The following is an 18602-nucleotide window of genomic DNA, read 5'->3' as shown; positions in this document are numbered from 1 at the left end:
CCTCTCATCCCATCCCCATTCTTCTCTGAATACTACGTCTTCAAACTTGCAGTTTTTAAGTGTTCCACTTTTTAATTTTAAATTTTCGTTTTTTCCATTTTTTCTTGTCTCTTTTTTTTAATCTTCTCTTTCTGCTATCATTCTGTCCAATCCATTTCCCTCTCTGAGAGTAGGACTTGGTTAATTTCCCTCTCCCCTCACATTTCCACATCCCTCTAATCCTATTTTTCCCCACATTCTCCCTAAACCTAATCATTTCTGGTTTGCCAAATTCTCCTTTACTGTTCTTAGACCATTAAGACATAGTTGTTTGATGTTGAATAGATTGTATCTCTTGAACTAGATTGTATCTGCAGACTTTTGATTGTGCAACTACGGACTTTGGTTGATGCTTGCCTTAAAATAGTGTTCTAGCACAAAACTGGTGTTACTCTCATCCCAAATGGGCAGAACAAGCCGGAAAAACACAAGAAAAATGGCAAGTCCAGGAATCTCAACTCCCACTCATGATAATCAGGGGGCAGAGCAGATAATGAATAATCCAGAGGAGAGTTCCCAAAAAGCTCTACAAACACTACAGGTAAACATGGTAAATGAAAAGAATGAAATCCTGCAAAGGTCTTGGTGTGAGAGTGATAGGGAGAGAGAGGAAGCAAACCAAAGATCAATACAGGAATCTCATGAACATGAGATATATCAAAGATTGATATAGGAATTGCATCAGCAGACTGAGATCACTCAAAGAGATATAAAGGAATTGTGTGAGCAGGTTGAGATCAGTCAACGAGATAGACAGGAATTGTGTGAGCAGGCTGAGATCAGTCAAAGAGATAGACAGGAATTGTGTGAGCTGGCTGAGAACAGACAAGGAGAAACTCAGGAATTGAATGAACATGAAGACGCTAACCAAAGAGTAATACAGGAATTGAGAGAGCAGGATGAGAATAGACAAAGATCAATAGAGGCATTCATGGAATCCATAAACAGAAAGCTGAAAGAAGTCAGGGAGACCACAAAGGGAATGTTGAATGGAGCCCTACAGAAGAAATGGCAGTCCAAGGAAACCATAACCAATCAACTAAGTGATTTGAGAACAAACACTGAACACCAAATTAAGGAAATAAAGAAGTTCATATAAGATCTAAAACAAAGCTCCAACAAAGAATTTGAAGCCATCAAAGCCGACCAATTAGAAAGAAAAGAAATAAAAAACAAAGTAGAAAGCCTTGACAGTAGGTTAGACCAAGCAGAAAATCGAATCTTGAGGATTGAAGACAGCCTAGATATTATAGAGAAAGAATATACAACCATACAAGACAAGTCCAAGAAATATGATAGATCTATCCAACACTTGAAAGACACAATCAGAAGGCCTAATCTAAGGAAAATGGGTATAGAGGATCACCTTGAGACAGAAGTTAATGGTCTAGGAAATTTATTTAACAGGATCCTAGCAGAGAACTTCCCAAACATGCAAAAAGATAGGCCTATTCAGATACAAGAAGCTTTTAGAACTCCAAATAGACCAGACCAGAATAGGATGTCCTACCAACACATTACAATCCACACAGGATCAATTCAGATCAAGGAAAAGATCCCTAAAACTGTCAAGGAGAAAAGATCTATCACCTATAAAGGAAAACCAATTAGAATCACCTCAGATTTCACAGCAGAGACAATTAAAGCAAGAAGGGCCTGGAATGATGTATGCCAGGCCCTAAAGACAAACAACTATCAATCAAGAATACTGTACCCAACTAAACTCTCCTTCATAACCGAAGATCAAATAAAAACCTTCCATAGCAAAGAAAAATTGAAACAATATATCTCCACCAAACCAGCCCTACAGAAGATTCTTAAAGATGTCCTACACATAGAAAACCAAGAAGACCACAATAAAGGCCAAGAAACTGCACCCAAACTGAGGATCCAAGAACCATAGGAAGAACCCAGTTGCCACAGCCCCAAGAAGGTGGATAAAATGGCAGTAACTCCCAAATACCTCTCAGTATTATCTCTTTACGTTAATGGGCTTAACTTTCCAATTAAGCGACATAGACTGTCCAGTTGGATTAAAAAGGAAGATCCTTTATCTGCTGCCTTCAGGATTCACATCTTGCCCATAAAAACAAACACATTTTGAATGTGAAAGGCTGGAACAAAATCTACCAAGCAAACAGCCCACATAAACGGGCAGGAGTTGCAAACCTAATATCAGATAAAAAAGACTTCAAATTAAAATTATTTAGAAGAGATAAAGAAGGTTGCTACATACTAATTAAGGGATCTCTCCTTCAGGAGAATATTACAATTCTAAATCTCTATTCTCCAAACAACGGAACACCCAAATTTACCCAAGAAACACTACTTTCTCTCAAATCTCACCACTATCCCCACTAGATAGATCAACTCGGCAAAAACCTAAACAACTGAATAGATCAACTAGATTTAACAGATATCTACCAAATATTTCCCCCAGCAGCATCAGAATACACGTTCTTCACAACAGCACATGGAACATTTCCAAAATAGACCACATTTTAGGTCACAAATCAAACTTGTCCAAATTCAGAAATATTGAAGTTATACCTTGCATTCTCTCAGACCACAAGGGAATAAAATTAGAACTCAACACCAAAAGCCACCAAAGAAAGTCCTGTAACACATGAAGGCTGAACAACACACTTGAACCACCAGTGGGTCATTGAAGAGATTAGAAATGAAATTAAAGTGTTCATGATATTCAACAAAAATGAACACACAAATACCAGCTCCTCTGGGACACAGCAAAGGTAGTACTCACAGGAAAGTTTATATCTCTGAGTTCCTATATCAACAATTTGGAGAGATCTGAAATCAACAATTTAATGAGACATCTGAGCCTCCTTGAAAAAGTGCAGCAAGATAAGCCCCAATCCAGTAGATGGAAAGAAATAATTAAAATTAATTCAGAATTAAATGAATTAGAATCCAAAAAAACCATAGAAAGAATCAACAAAACAAAGAGTTAGTTGTTCAAAAAACTTAACAAAATAGACAAACCCTTAGCAAATCTTAGTAGAAAAAGAAGAGAACACACCCAAATAAATAAACTCAGAGATGAGAATGGAAACATCACCACAGAAACAAACAAGATCCAGAACATTATAAGGGAATACTTCTCAAACCTTTATGCTAAGAAGTGTGAGAACTTGGCAGAAATGGACCTTTTCCTAGCAAATATTGACGTGCCGAAACCAAACCAACATGAGTTAAACCATCTTAACAGGCCCATATAAAGCATTGTAATAGAAACAGCAACAAGAGACCTCCCAGCTAAGAAAAGCCCAGGACCAGATGGATTTACAGCAGAATTCTATAAGGCCTTCAAAGCAGAATGCACACCAATACTCCTTCAATTTTTCAATGAAATTGAAAGAAAAACTTCATTACCGAACTCATTCCATGAAACCATAATAACCCTCATCCCAAAACCAGGCAGGGACTCATCAAAGAAAGAGAACTATAGACCCATTTCTTTGATGAACATTGATGTAAAACTTCTCAACAAAATTTTGGTCAATCGATTTCAACAATTCATCCAAAAAAATCAAACACCATGATCAAACAGGATTCATTTCTGGGATGAAAAGCTGGTTCAATATACGCAAATCAATTAACATAATTCATCATATCAACAAGAGCATGGATAAGAACCACATGGTTATGTGAATAGATGCAGAAAAAGCAATTGACAAGATCCAACACCCCTTTATGATGAAGGTTCTGGAAAAATTAGGGATCCATGGAACAAGACTCCACATAGAGCTCCCCAATGACCCAGCAATCCCACTTTTGGGCATTTTCCCAAATGATCACAAACAAGACCATACTAAAGCCACCAGCACAACTATGCTTATTGCAACAGTGTTTACCCTTGTTTTCACTGTATTTGATGTCAGTATACTTTGTGGAGGGGAAGGGAAAAAATAAATTGTTTAAATAGGGATACAGGTGGACCCATTTCAACAATGAGATGTACAAGACCTTATGTCAAAAGATGAACTTTACAACTTTGGTGTGGGAGGGGGGATGGGAAGGGATAGGAAGAGGAAACAAAGGAGGAGGCTACAATGCTTGTTAAGAAATGTACTCATTACCTTGCCCATGTAATGGTAACTCCTCTGTATGGTATTTTCACAATAAAAAATGTAAAAAAAATAAAAAAAATAATAATTTAAACTTTTCTCCCTACAAGCAGGTAATACTTGTCCACAAGTGAAGTTAAGTTTCTATGGTTTCTCTTTGTCACTAATAATCAGGAAATATGGCTCCAATTCACAATGCAGTGTCATTTCACACTTGCAGTGATATCTACTATTTTACTAAGTTTGCAAATTAATCTAATGATGATAAAGAAGGATTATGAACTTATGAGTGTACATCCCATGGCTTTATAAAATGATTTGACTGCTGTGTTCTGCTTCAAAGATGTAACAAGAAATCATCATATTATAGAGATTATTCATTTCCCAATATGCAAAAAACTTACTTGATATTTACATTTGAACAGGGGCTTCTACTCTCATGGCTATAATACATGTAAATGTATTACATGAACTGCCTGGTTTATCATTCAATGTTGATAATCAGGAAATGATAACACAGTGGTGAGTTCTGAGCACATGCAGTGTCACAAAACATGAGTACACAAATGTTGAATGGGTTATATGATATACCTTTAATAGTCAAAGTCACAGATGATTGCTGTAGAATTATTGTTATTGAGTGGAATGAGGTTATTCAATGGATAAAGAGTTTCAGCATTTGAATATAAAAGCATCTGTAGGTGGGAAAGGACAATGCTTGTTAAACATTGTGATTAGACGGCATGCAATATGCTACCCAGATATTAAGTAGTAAGAATAATAATTGTATTCCTCAAAATGAAACATGATTTAAATTCAACAAGAAGAAGTAATAATTGGTGATAGATAATATTCTTTTCTAACACGCTGTGTTATTGTAAATGTTATACATTCTAATACTTAGTTATAAAATTGTTTACATATTTTAAGCCCCTTGAGTATCTCATAGACTAAAGCCACTTTTACATAATAGTACATTTTTCTCTAACATTTAAAAATTTTAAATAGATTTTCAGAACATCTGTGAAAAGTGTACAGAGTTTCTATATACTCACACTTAATTTCTCAACTTATCATTTCAAATTAGTATGAGGCATTTTTCAAAATGATTACTAAATATGATTTATGCTTTACCCTGATATTTATAAATCATTTTATTTTTCTTCACAGCCCCCAGCTCCATATAGGAAAACACTGATATACTCATACATTTTCTTTCACATATCTTGACAATGATAGCTGCTTTATATTCTCTGGTTTTTGATGACTTTGGCAGCTATAGACTTATCTGAAGTCTTTGGGTGTACTTTCTTTGGTATTTTACTCCAAGTATGAGAATAAATCTGTGTGAGTGAAAACATTCAAAGAAGTGAAGTATCATTTTCATCCAGTCATGTCAATGGGCACATTTTAGCACCATATGAACACATTTACTGGAACCATTCGTATCTTGATTGTATTTCCTTTGTGTGGTTAACAGGGCCTCCTGTATAACACTATGTCACATCATAGTAAAAATAAAAGGAGTTAAATTATAAGTCTTTGAGAGTACATACATAAGTATAATTATGAAATTTATTCACAGAGTTTTTTTCTTTTATTTCCCGCTGGTAATTCATTTTTATTGGATTATTGATGCCTGCATGTTCTCTGGTATACACACACACACACACACACACACACATACACACACACTGACATATTGACATTCCTGTGTGTATTTGTGGAGTATGAAATTATACTATATATGTACATTTGCTGCAATTCTGTTTATTTAGATGCTCAAATTTCTTATAGATTTAGCCCTTATATAGTCTCTCAATTCACCCATATCCCAAGTGAATAAACCCATGATTGTGTGTGTGAATTTTGTCACTTACTTCTTTTTTTACCACTAAAGAAAATGTTAAAGTCTCTTAGTCCAGACCTACTAGGAAATAAACATTTCTTCCATGACCTTTTAATTAGAGTGGTATTAGAAACAAAGGTGTGAGTGTTAAATTGCTTGTATTTGTTCTAGCCCCAAAATGGCATTATCCTAATAATGATTTTAATTGAAATAATATCCCACTTTTGTTTGCATAATAGAAGACAAATTGGAGATTAAGTTCTTTATCTTGTCTGGCCCCTGTTTCTCAATTGGGAGGGAAGAGACACTTCAGGGAATGAATTTCCAGATGCCTATGTTTTACATCATTCTTGTTAAATATGTCATTAGGGAATAAGGAAGGGAGACAATGGAAATTAAAATCCTGTACAAGGAGTGGTTTTAGAAAATATCAAATGGCACTGGAACCAAATGAAAACATAAATTCCTCTCAGAGATCCAAGAGTTCCAAATTTCAGAATAATCTGGCATTAATGAGAAGCACTTCTAAGTTCTCATTTGAGTAAATTACTCACAGGTTATCCATGAAGAAAAGAAGGAGACTGTGCACACTAACCTTCCTCCATTTCTTACCAAAACTGGTAAGATTTCCAATAAGGTCACAATGTCGCATAGTTGTGGAATATTAATGTCACAGCCAGTTCCTGCAATGATATTTGCATATGCAGAATAGAGCACTTAGGGACAATTCTACTAGGGATGTAAAATCCAGAATGAAAAGATGACAATCAAATATATTCAGGTAGTCCCTGATGGTAATGACTACAAGGTAAGCTCTGTTGGAAATGATCATTTAATGTTAATTACATAGAATTAATGCCACTTTGGGGTTGTCCAGGAATTGCTCTTCAGCAATGTGCTATTGCCACGAATAGAGGAGGATTTAGACAGCCCTCATACTCAATGCCAGCTAGATCCACAATAGTATGGGAAATAATTGATCTGAATTGATTAGCAAACCCTTAATACTGTGTTGTTGCCTTATATTAATACTTAGTAAAAGTAATGACTAGTTCTATAAAAACATGTCAGGATTTTTTATCTGCTTGTATCTACCTGTCCTTAGTAATATCCATTTATAAATACATGTAGAGACAGAAACATTATTTTTCTATTACTTATTCATAGAACATAGATTGATATTTGCATGCTGAAAATATTTATTTTGAAAATATTCAATATTCAAGCCATCATACCCGTAGCTACTGATCGTGAATTGCATTCTGTATTTAAAGTGTACTCATAGTCTTATTCAAGCTTCTGGATCTGAAATAATGGCCCGACTCTGCCTGTATACTACCTGTCTACACTGATGAGAGTTGGATGTCTCAGTGATAGCACAATGTGAGTACCAGTCTTCTAAGGTACGGCATTTTAAAACATTCTTTTTAATTAACACACCTTCAAGTCTTTACAAATTGAACAATTTTAAAGCAAATAGATCTTCAATATGGAAGTCCAAGAAGGCAGCTTGCCCTCCCAGATACTATAAGTATTATGCTTTTTAATTCCCCTTGAAAGGGTATTAACATATTAAAATTATGTGTTAAGTATAAACCACATTATGTGTGTATTATGTGTGTATAAGTATTAACCACATACTTCATTTTTAGTTAAAATCATCTTAAGTACATAGAATTGAAATCTTAAATTTCGATTTCTAAATGCATTTAGAGATAATTGCATGGAACTTACTTGATACATATTGCATATGAATATTTTCAAAACTATACATCAGTTTTATATTTTATTTTATTTATTTTGTTGTGGTGGAAGTTGAAATCCTCCCTCCCTTTAGCCACCGTGGAAAGGGTTGTAGCGATGATTTGAGGGCCTGTCATGGCCACATCCGTGAGACATTCCATTCCTCAACCAGTGTTTGCAGGCAGTTGTTACTGTGTCTTTTACAATCACTCCCTTAGCGACTGTAGGCACCTGAGCACCCATCTAAAATGGGTAACTGAGCTTCTCTCAAATTTCTCATTTGTTGAAAGATATTTACCAGAAATTATGGACCACAAATATCAAAGATGCAAAACATATGCACCTCAAATGTTAATCCATTTTTTTCATATTTTGGTCTGTCATAGGGCTTGAACACAGAGCCTTGGTGCTGTCCCAGAGCTCTTTTGCTCAAAGGCTACTACTTTGAGCCACATTGCAACTCAAATATTAATCAAAATGTAACTGTAAATGGAATCAAGGAAATTTGCATAAATATCCAAGGTGATACATTTTTCATGAAGACAAAGATCCTAGTGAAAGAATCAAATGTTTGTTCATTATTTTGGCTAGTATTTAGGTTATCTGTGAAATATTTATGTTTCAAGAAATAATGCTTTGTGTACAGTATGTTTTTCTAAACATACTGTGCCAGTTTGACATGCGCATTTTGGTATCTCTATGTTATTATGTTAGAATAAATATATTTCAAATGTATTTGAATATGCAAAATATACAAGTAGATAATATAAATATTGATAAGTCTTAAAATATTAATAAATATTTGCATATAAATATATTTATTATTTATATAAGTATAATTAATATATGATTCTGTATGTAATTGAAATAGTAAATGAATATATTTTATGGTAAAATATTTTATAGTCTTTTAAAAGTCCCTGTGTACTATGTTTTTTATGAAAACTTGTTGAAGGATATATAACATCAAATGGACAGGCAATTTTTTAAGGAATTTTTATTGAGATTAAGTGATTACATAAATTTCACAAATTTCACAGTATTATGGGATAGTTGTACTTAAAGTCACAAACACATTTGAAGTTTCACTCGGCAAATTGTCATCATCATGGTCTATAAAGTTTGAGAATTCTATGAGCATTAACAATACAACTATTTCTTCCACATCAGGTGACATGTACAATTTTCCTTTTGCTTGCTGTAAGCTGTTCCCTCTTCCTTCTCATTCCCTCCTCCCATTGCTGCCCTTGATTTGCATTGTTCATTTTCATCTATGTCCAGAGCAGCTGATATGCCTTCCTGTTGTAGGAGGAGAGCACAGAATCAGAGGGAAACTGTGGAAAATATACAACACAGGCATTTTTTTTAATGAATGCATTTTTGTGTTACTGGAAAGGTAAAGCACAGAGGTATTACTATTACAGAAATCAGGGAATAGGTGCATTTCTTTTTGGAGAGTGTCACTACTTCTCTTGCTCTCTCCCAGTTTTTCCCTCCTATCCCAAACCGCAAGTTGCATAATTCATTTTCAACATAGCATTTGCTCACCCTTTGTTCCATTTCTGTGCCTCTACTTACCCTCCCATATAGCAACACAAACAACAAAAATCTCTTGTTCCTATTTCTTGGAGGTCATTTTGTAAAATATTACTTCGTAAGATCATATGCACCTAGATATTGAGTCTTTGTGATCTGTTCTTATGAATATCCTCTTTGGTCTCATCCTGGATTCATGTATGATTTATCATTACATAGACAATTCTTTTTTTCAGTAGATTGATGTTTTTTTATTGTGAAAATACCATACAGAGGGGTTACAATTACATGAGCAAGGTAATGAGTACATTTCTTATCAAGCATTCTAAGGGATAAACATTCAGACATGACAAGAGTTTACGTTAATTCTAATTCTGGATAGGACTGACTAAGTAGTCTTCATTTCTGTAATGCTATATTCACAATTCCTTTATCATATGTCTTTCACTCAGTCTATGTGTCCGCAAGTCTGACAGTGCACACCTAGATTCTATTAAAGACAGTAATTTCTAAGGTTTACCAAATTGTGCTACCTACATTATTAGAATATGTACCTCACATGTTGCTTGTAGCAAAACTGCCAATTTCAAATACCTTCAAAGCATACTAAATTGAATTTGGAAAGTGTACTCAATATATTCAAAATGCTATACTACTGTTAATGCATTCTTGCTTAAAACTAACCCAAAAAGGCATATATTGATTCTTAAGAAACCAACTTGTGAATGAACCATTTGCTCTTTCATTACTGCACATTGTATTGCATGATATTAAATTAATGATTTGGGGAAAAATAAAAAAGTGATAAGTAACAACCCACTAATAAGTTAATTTAATGATTTTCAACAAAGATTCAATTGCCAAAATTCAATAATATTTTTCTTTTGCTCCTTTTCAGATTTTTTTTTGTAAGCTGCGATTTCCCCCACATCAACTGAAAGAATGCCTAATAACAGCAGTGTGACAATGTTCATATTGTTAGGGTTGACACCAGATCCCCAAAAACAAAAACTGGTGTTTTTCATCTTCTTAATTTTCTATGGAGGTACTTTTGTGGGGAATATGCTCATAATCGTGACCATCAAGTTCAGCAGGACACTCGGCAGCCCCATGTATTTCTTTCTGTTTTATTTGTCCATGGCTGATTTCTGTTTTTCCACATCCATAGCCCCCAGGCTCATTGTGGATTCCCTCTCTACAAAAAAACTCATTTCCTATAATGAGTGTATGACCCAAGTCTTTGCGCTGCATATATTTGGTTGCATGGAGATCTTTGTCCTCATCCTCATGGCTGCTGATCGCTATATAGCCATCTGTAAGCCCTTGCACTACCCAACCATCATGAGAAGACAGGTCTGTGTCATCTTGATTGTGTTTGCCTGGATTGGGTCTTTTATACATGCCACTGCCCAAATTGTCTTGCTGGTAAAATTGCCCTTCTGTGGACCCAATTTAATTGACCATTATTGCTGTGATTTGCAGCCCTTGCTGAAACTTGCTTGCACAGACACTTATGTGATCAACCTGCTGTTGGTGTCCAACAGTGGGGCAATTTGTTCAACCAGTTTCTTGATTTTGATGATCTCATATGTTGTCATCTTGCATTCACTGCGAAACCACAGTGCAGAAGGGAGGAAGAAAGCTCTCTCCACTTGCACATCTCACATCATTGTAGTTATAATATTTTTTGTTCCATGTATATTCATGTATACACGTCCTCCTACCACTTTCCCTGTGGACAAGATGGTGGCAGTGTTTTATACCATTGGCACACCCTTTCTCAACCCACTGATTTACACACTGAGGAATGCAGAAGTGAAAAATGCCATGAGAAAGTTATGGAGTGTTAAAATCATGACTAAATGAGAATATAAGTGTTACTGTCTCTAAATGTTTTGATACAATGCAGAAAGTAACTGAGTGCTTACAATTTCATGATGAGGCAAGATCAATTCAGAAAAGTTTGTACCAATAATACTTCCTCCTCTGAATCTCTTCCCAATTATGCAATTTCAAAGGTATATATTTGGGGCTGGGAAGGTGGCTCAATGGTAGAGTGCTTGTCTTGCATGCTTGAGGCCCTGGGTTCGATTCCTCAACACCACATAAGAAAAAAAAATGGAAGTGGCACTGTGGCTCAAGTGGTAGAGCGCTAGCCTTAAACTAAAGAGCTGAAGGACAGCATTCAGGTTCAGACTTTAGGCTCCATGACTGGAAAAAAAAAAAACAACAAAAGGTATATACTTGCCTATACTTCTTATACTTCTTTGTTCATATATAATCTAATTGGACTTTTTCTCTTTCTATACGCTTCTGGCTTTAAAATAGTAGCTTCTCTGTCCTGTTATGTGTGTGAGTTTCCCTCAGACCTTATTTCTGGCAAAGCTATTTTATCTATCAAAGCTTGTTCCACACACCTGACTGTTAAGAAGGGCAGGTTTAATGATCACATTCATTCAAACCTGTAAATATCCTTAAATATGATGTAGTTCTCTCCATTTATTTCTTTATATAATGTATTTCCAATAAATTTAGTTTCTCCTGATCATTTCTACTGGAAAATACTAATCTCTGTATCAAAACTGCATGATTTATTTTATCATTAGTTTGAGCTTAGATTCATAGTGCTGAACTACAGAAAATCCTTTTGTTATAAGCATTCAAATTTGGTAATATCTGAAAATAACTATAAATGTAAGAAACTTTGTGATATGTTTTAATATTCTGTTAGAATCTTCATATATTTAACTGTTTATATAGTCAGCACATTCAAGTTTCAATGAGGACAGAATTCTGACTCTTAGGAAGAAGCTTAGAAAATTAATAGATTTTACAAATATAAATTTAAAATTTTAAGTATACAGTATTCAGCCTTTGTTCTGAGACCATAGAGAAAAAAATTGTAGAAATATTTTTCAAGTCAAGCATTGCATGATCTACTGTTTGTAATCTGATGATAAGAAAACAATAAATGAATCTTTGTCAATCAAAATTCTAATTGTCCCTTATTATTGTGTTTAAAGAGATGCAAACACTGCTATAGTAAACCCTTTCTCTATAGGTTTTGTTTTTATACAAGATTCATATGGATACACAGAATTACCCTTAAAGTTATCATGTTGTAATGCACAGAGAAAATTATTAGATGTTGTATTTTCCATGGCTTGTATTTTGAACTTTTTGTATTCAGTGATTACAGTATATGAAAATTATATTGTCAGTAATAAATAGTACAAGATTCTCTTGCATTTTTAACTTTTTCACTGATGAATGGAAAATATTGAGTATAGTCAATTTTCTTTCCATTTTAGGATGGGCTGAAAAAATATATATATATATATATATTTGTTCATGGGGGGGGCTTGAACTCTGTGCCTGAGCGCTGTCCCTTAGCTGTTCAGCTCAAGGCTAGCACTCTACCACTTGAGCTACAACGCCACTTCCCTGAAAATATTTTTTTTAAAAAAATCATGTGTGCATTTGATGTAAATAATACAAAGTCAGGTCAAATATTAGATTAAAAACACCTGTAGGTAGAGAAACCATTTATTCTCATAATGTTGACTTGCTACACAATACCAGATCACAAGTTTAACTTATCTGTTAAAGTACAAAATTCTTTCAAGTAGTGTAATACTCATGAAACTTTACAAAATTGATATAATGACCATGACCTGTATTTATTTATCTGGAATGTAGAGAGTGGACATAGTATGAACAAGGCCCTTGGCTTAGTCTTCAGAAACATGTGCGAGTGCTCTCTCTCTCCTCTCTCTCTGTCTCTGTCTCTCTCTCTCTCTCTCTCTCTCTACCTCCCCCTCTCTCTCTACCTCCCCCCCTCTCTCTCACATACACACAAATTTAGAATCCTAATATATTAAGATATATTTTGGTGGTGGTGGTGGTGGGTGATTATGGGGCTTGAACTCTGGGCCTGGGCACTGTCCCTCAGCTGTTCAGCTCAAGGCTATCACTCTACCACTTGAGTCACAGCATCACTTCTGTTTTTTTTCTGTTTATGTGGTCCTGAGGACTCGAACCAGGGCCTCATGCATGCGAGGCAAGCACTGTACCACTGAGCCACCTTCCCAGCTCTTCAGGTACATGTTTGCTACCAATTTATAGAGTAGTAATATTATGAAAATATATGAAATCTTGGTTCTAGTGAAGTTTAATCCGAAGTGACAATACCCTCTAATTTTGGGCTTTGATGAAAAATGAGCAAGAAAATGCTTATTACAGCTTTTTACAAGGTTCTTGTTTTGTTTTGTTTTGCCAGTTATAATGCCCGAACTCAAAGCCTAGGCACTATCCCCGAGCTCCGTGTTTCAAGGTTAGTGTTCTAACACTTTGAGGCACAGCATCACTTCCAGGTTTTGTGCAGTTGATTGTAAATAATAGTCTCACAGACTTACCTGCTGGACTGGCGTTCAACTGTGATCTTCAGATCTCAGCTTCCAGAGTCTTTAGCATTACAGAGGTGCACCACCAGCCCCCAGCTTAGTACACATTTTTACAATGGAAATTCAACATGATATTTTACCAAGAAATGGATAATTCCATTTAATAATTAAATTGCATATTTTACATTAGTAGTCAGTATATATATTTAGTAATGCCTATTTCCATTTCAGACAACATATAATGATAGAAAAAATTTAAAATCATTATTTTTCTTTCAAGTTAATTTTTCTTTTTTATTTTTTTGGAAGAGGAAATAATTTTAATAGGGAGCATAATGATCTTCAGTAACAATCAAAGGGTATTATTCAATGATATTTTACATTTTGCACTATTAAGAAATGAACTAGAGCAATACATTCCAAAAGTAAGTTTCAGCTGTACCAAAGGTCTCAAAAGACCATTGCACCACACAGGGTTCCTGGACATTGTAATTAACTCACACCATTCATCCTAGAAATGGGGAAGGCAGAGGCTGGGAGAATCACGATTTCTGGTCAGACCTCAAATAATTCCAAAGATAGTAAGACCTCGTGCCAACCAACAAAATGTGGGCAAGGTGTCCACAGAGCAATTAGAGACTAAAATGAGGAGAACTGAAATGAGGTAACATTGGTGGGGAATATAGAGTGAGATCATATGTAGGTGAAAATATGTTAAACCCCATTACAGAATTACAAATTAACTTCTCAGTGAGATGCCACCATGCCTCTATTTTTTTCTCAGTCAAGCTAATTTTATTATCTTGGTGATTTCCAACTCCATCTATTTTGCTACAAGTGACATAATTTTCTTGTTCTTTTTTTTAATTGTGAAAATACCATACAGAGGAGTTACAATTACATGGGCAAGGTAATGAGTACATTTCTTTTTTTGTTGTTGTTTTTGTTTTTTTTTTATTTTAATTTAATTTGTGAACATACTGTACAGAGGAGTTACAGTTACATGGGCAGGATAATGTGTACATTTCTTACCAAGCATGGCAGCCTCCTCCTTTGTTTACCCTTCACATCCCTTCCCAGCCTCCCCCCTCCCCCCCAATCCCAATCCTTCTCCTTCCTCCCCCCCCAACACCCCCCCCACCAACATTGTAAAGTTCGTTTTGGACATGACAACTTGTACTTCTCATTGTTGCAACAGGTCCACCTGTATCCTTAAACAACTGGTTTTTCCCCATCTCCTCCACAAGTTATACTGACATCAAATATAGTGAAAGCAAGGGTTATACTGTGGGGGAGGGACATACAAAGCAACAAAGAGATAATCTTATAAATGTGTTAGAAACACATGCATGAAACAAAAAAACATTAAAATACACATCTAAGGGTTCATTTTCCTGACATCACATTATCTGACCTTTTCCGCTTGACTCATACATATACTAGATATTACAAATAAGGGAAACCATGGGACCTACGTTTCTTTGGGCCTGGCTTACTTCACTTAATATAATTTTTTCCAAGTTTTTCCATTTCCTAACAAATGGGGCAATGTCATTCTTTCTGATGGAGGCATAGAATTCCATTGTGTATATATACCACATTTTCTTGATCCATTCATCTACTGAGGGGCATCTGGGTTGGTTCCATATCTTAGCTATAGTAAATAATGCTGCAATAAACATAGTTGTGCTGGTAGCTTTAGTGTGGTCTTGTTTGTAAACATTAGGGTAAATGCCCAAAAGTGGGATTGCTGGGTCATAGGGGAGCTCTATGTGGAGTCTTTTGAGGAACCTCCATACTGCTTTCCAAAGTGGTTGAACAAGTTTACATTCCCACCAACAATGAAGTAAGGTTCCTTTCTGTCCACATCCCCTCCAGCATCTGTTGTTAGAGTTCTTGATTTTTGCCGTTCTAACTGGAGTGAGGTGATATCTCAATGTTGTTTTGATTTGCATTTCTTTTATGGCTAGGGATGTTGAACATTTCTTCATGTGTCTATTGGCCATCCTTCTTTCTTCTTCAAAGAAGTTTCTCTTTAAGTCTTTCGCCCACTTATTTATTGGGCAGTTGTTTCTTTGAGGATTTGTTGTTGGGGGGTTTAATTTTTTGAGTTCCAAGTATATTTTAGATATGAGACCCTTGTCCGTTGTATGGCTAGTAAAGATCTTCTCCCAATCCGTGGGCTTTCTATTGATCTTGCTAGCTATGTCATTTGCCCTGCAGAAGCTCTGCAACTTTATGCAATCCCATTTGTCCAACCTTTCTTTGATTTGTTGTGTTTCCGGGTCTCTATTCAGAAAATTTCGGCCTGAGCCAAGGAGACCCAGGGTTTCTCCTATTCCATCCTGTAATGTTTTCAGAGTGTCTGCTTTGAGTTCAAGGTCTTTGATCCATTTGGAGTTGATTCTGGTGCAGGGTGATATATAAGGATCTAGCTTAAGTTTTCTACATGTAGTTAACCAATTTTGCCAGCACCATTTACTGAAGAGGTTGTCTTTCTTCCATTCTATTGTTTTAGCTCCCTTATCGAAGATTAGATGGCTATAGGTCTGTGCTGAAATTAGGAAAGCTACTCCATTTGTAATAGCCCCACAAAAAATAAAATACCTAGGAATTAACTTAACTAAAGAAGTGAAGGACCTCTATGATGAAAACTTTAAAATCTTGAAAAAGGAAATCAACACAGAACTTAAAAAATGGCAAAACCTCCCATGCTTCTGGATTGGAAAGATTAACATCGTGAAAATGGCAATACTTCCCAAGGCTATCTACAATTTCAACGCAATACCTATCAAAATTCCACCCTCATTCTTCAAGGAAATAGAAGAGGCAATCCAAAAATTCATATGGAACAATAAAAGACCCCGAATAGCAAAAACGCTCCTGAATGGAAAGAACACTGCTGGAGGAATATCAATACCAAACTTCAAACTCTACTATAAAGCCTTAGTAATCAAAACAGCTTGGTATTGGCATAAGAACAGACCTCAGGACCAATGGAATAGAAATGAGTACATTTCTTAAGGAGCATTGTTGCCTCCTCCTTTGTTTACCCTTCGCATCCCTTCCCATCCCCACCCCCCACCTCTATTTGAATGACTTCATGAGATAGAAAGCCCTCATGCCAACCAACACAAGTTCGGAAGGATGGCATGTCCTTGTCATCTCAGACCCATGGGAAATGTAAATAGGTTAATCGACTGTCAACCAGCTAGGTGATATTTGTAAGACCCCATTCTTCTAAAAGAAAATTATATATACACAATGGAATTCTATGCCTCCATCAGAAAGAATGACATTTCCCCATTTGTTAGGAAATGGAAAGGCTTGGAAAAAATTATATTAAGTGAAGTAAGCCAGGCCCAAAGAAACATAGGTCCCATGGTTTCCCTTATTTGCAATATCTAGTATAGGTATGAGTCAAGCGGAAAAAGTCAGATAATGTGATGTTAGGAAAACGAAACCTCAAATATGTATTTTAATGTTTTTGTTTCTTTCATGCATGTGTTTCTAACGCATTTATAAGATTATTTCTTTGTTGCTTTGTATGTCCCTCCCCCACAGTGTAACCCCCGCTTTCACTATATTTGATGTCAGTATAACATGTGGAGGAGATGGGGACAAACAAGTCGTTTAAGGATTCAGGTGGACCTGTTGCAACAATGAGAAGTACAAAAAGTCATGTCAAAACCAGCTTTACAATGTCGGTGTGGGGGGGAGGGGGGGTATGATTGGGTGGGAGGGAGGGGGGAGGCTGGGAAGGGAGGTGAAGGGTAAACAAAGGAGGAGGCTACAATGCTTGGTAAGAAATGTATGCATTATCCTGCCCATGTAATTGTAACCCCTCTGTACAGTATGTTCTCAAATAAAATAAAATAAAATTTAAAAAAAAAAAAAAAGAAAATTAAAATCAAAATGCCTAGGGGTTCAAAATGCCTAGGGGGTGGTTCATGTGGTGTGGTAGAGAATACTCAGCCACAATATAATTTAGGTTTCTATGAAATTAAATCAGGTTGTTAATAGAGGCAAACTATTTGTAAGGTCTAGAGAATCTAGGTGGTATGATATGACATTGCTTTGTGAATTTGAATCAAAATTATCTGATTATTCAGGACATGTTTTAACCTCATTGAAACTTAGTATACACACATTAGAAGGTATGTAAGTAGATCCAAGTGAATTAACTGATTTATAAATGATGCTATGGAGAGTTCAAAAAGTGCGACATTTTTAGAAAGATTAAATGAAAGTTCACCTTAGTAATAGGGGGTTGGGACAAGGAGAGAGGGTTAGAGATGAAAGTGGGAAAAGGTAAGAATGCATGAAGAATAAATAGCAGATACCACAAATTTAAGAACTGGGTGGGAAGTTGTGGGTCCAAGGGGTTGACACAGACCAAGGTACATTGTATTTCCTATGCTCTTTTATTAAATGACATTTTCCTTCTGCAACTACTTAAAGATAATAATTAAAAAATAAATCGATGCAAATCAAAACTAATAGAGATAAAGAAAGTTGAGGTACTCATTTCATGGCTTCATAAAATGGTTCAACTGCGATGAAAGATGGTGTTGCTTGCTTCATGCTTCAACAATGCAATATACAATCATCATAAAACAGATTATCCATTTTTAATAAGATACTCAAATTCATTTAATACTCAAATTCATGAAGAATTTGCATTTGAGCAGGCATTTCTACCCTCATGGCTACTCAAACTAAACATTCATCAACAGATGAATTTATAAACCAAATATATGATGTGAACTACCTATAAAGTCATTCAGTGTCAAAACTCAGGAAATGGTGAATTTTGAGGCCATGAAGTAACACACAATGGAAGTGCACAGATGCAGAGTGGCTCAGCTTATCTGAGATGCCATGTCATAGGCAATTGCTGAAGAACATGGTTATAGACTAAAGTGAGTTGTTGTAAAATGGGTG

The 18602-nt window shown here is 35.6% G+C and overlaps 1 protein-coding gene across 1 annotated transcript; it reads left to right on the top strand.

Annotated features, from left to right (window-relative positions):
- The first annotated feature begins 10197 nt into the window (after nucleotides 1–10197).
- On the top strand, nucleotides 10198–11121 carry LOC122105218 (olfactory receptor 4C11-like). Its single transcript, XM_042676366.1, has one exon. The coding sequence runs from the start codon at nucleotides 10198–10200 to the stop codon at nucleotides 11119–11121; it is 924 nt and encodes a 307-aa protein (XP_042532300.1).
- The last annotated feature ends 7481 nt before the right edge of the window (nucleotides 11122–18602 follow it).

This window comes from Dipodomys spectabilis, unplaced genomic scaffold, assembly GCF_019054845.1.
Source record: "Dipodomys spectabilis isolate Male_0828 unplaced genomic scaffold, ASM1905484v1 ptg000030l, whole genome shotgun sequence".
NCBI classification, from domain to species: domain Eukaryota; kingdom Metazoa; phylum Chordata; class Mammalia; order Rodentia; family Heteromyidae; genus Dipodomys; species Dipodomys spectabilis.
This window is presented reverse-complemented; position numbering and strand designations above follow the sequence as displayed.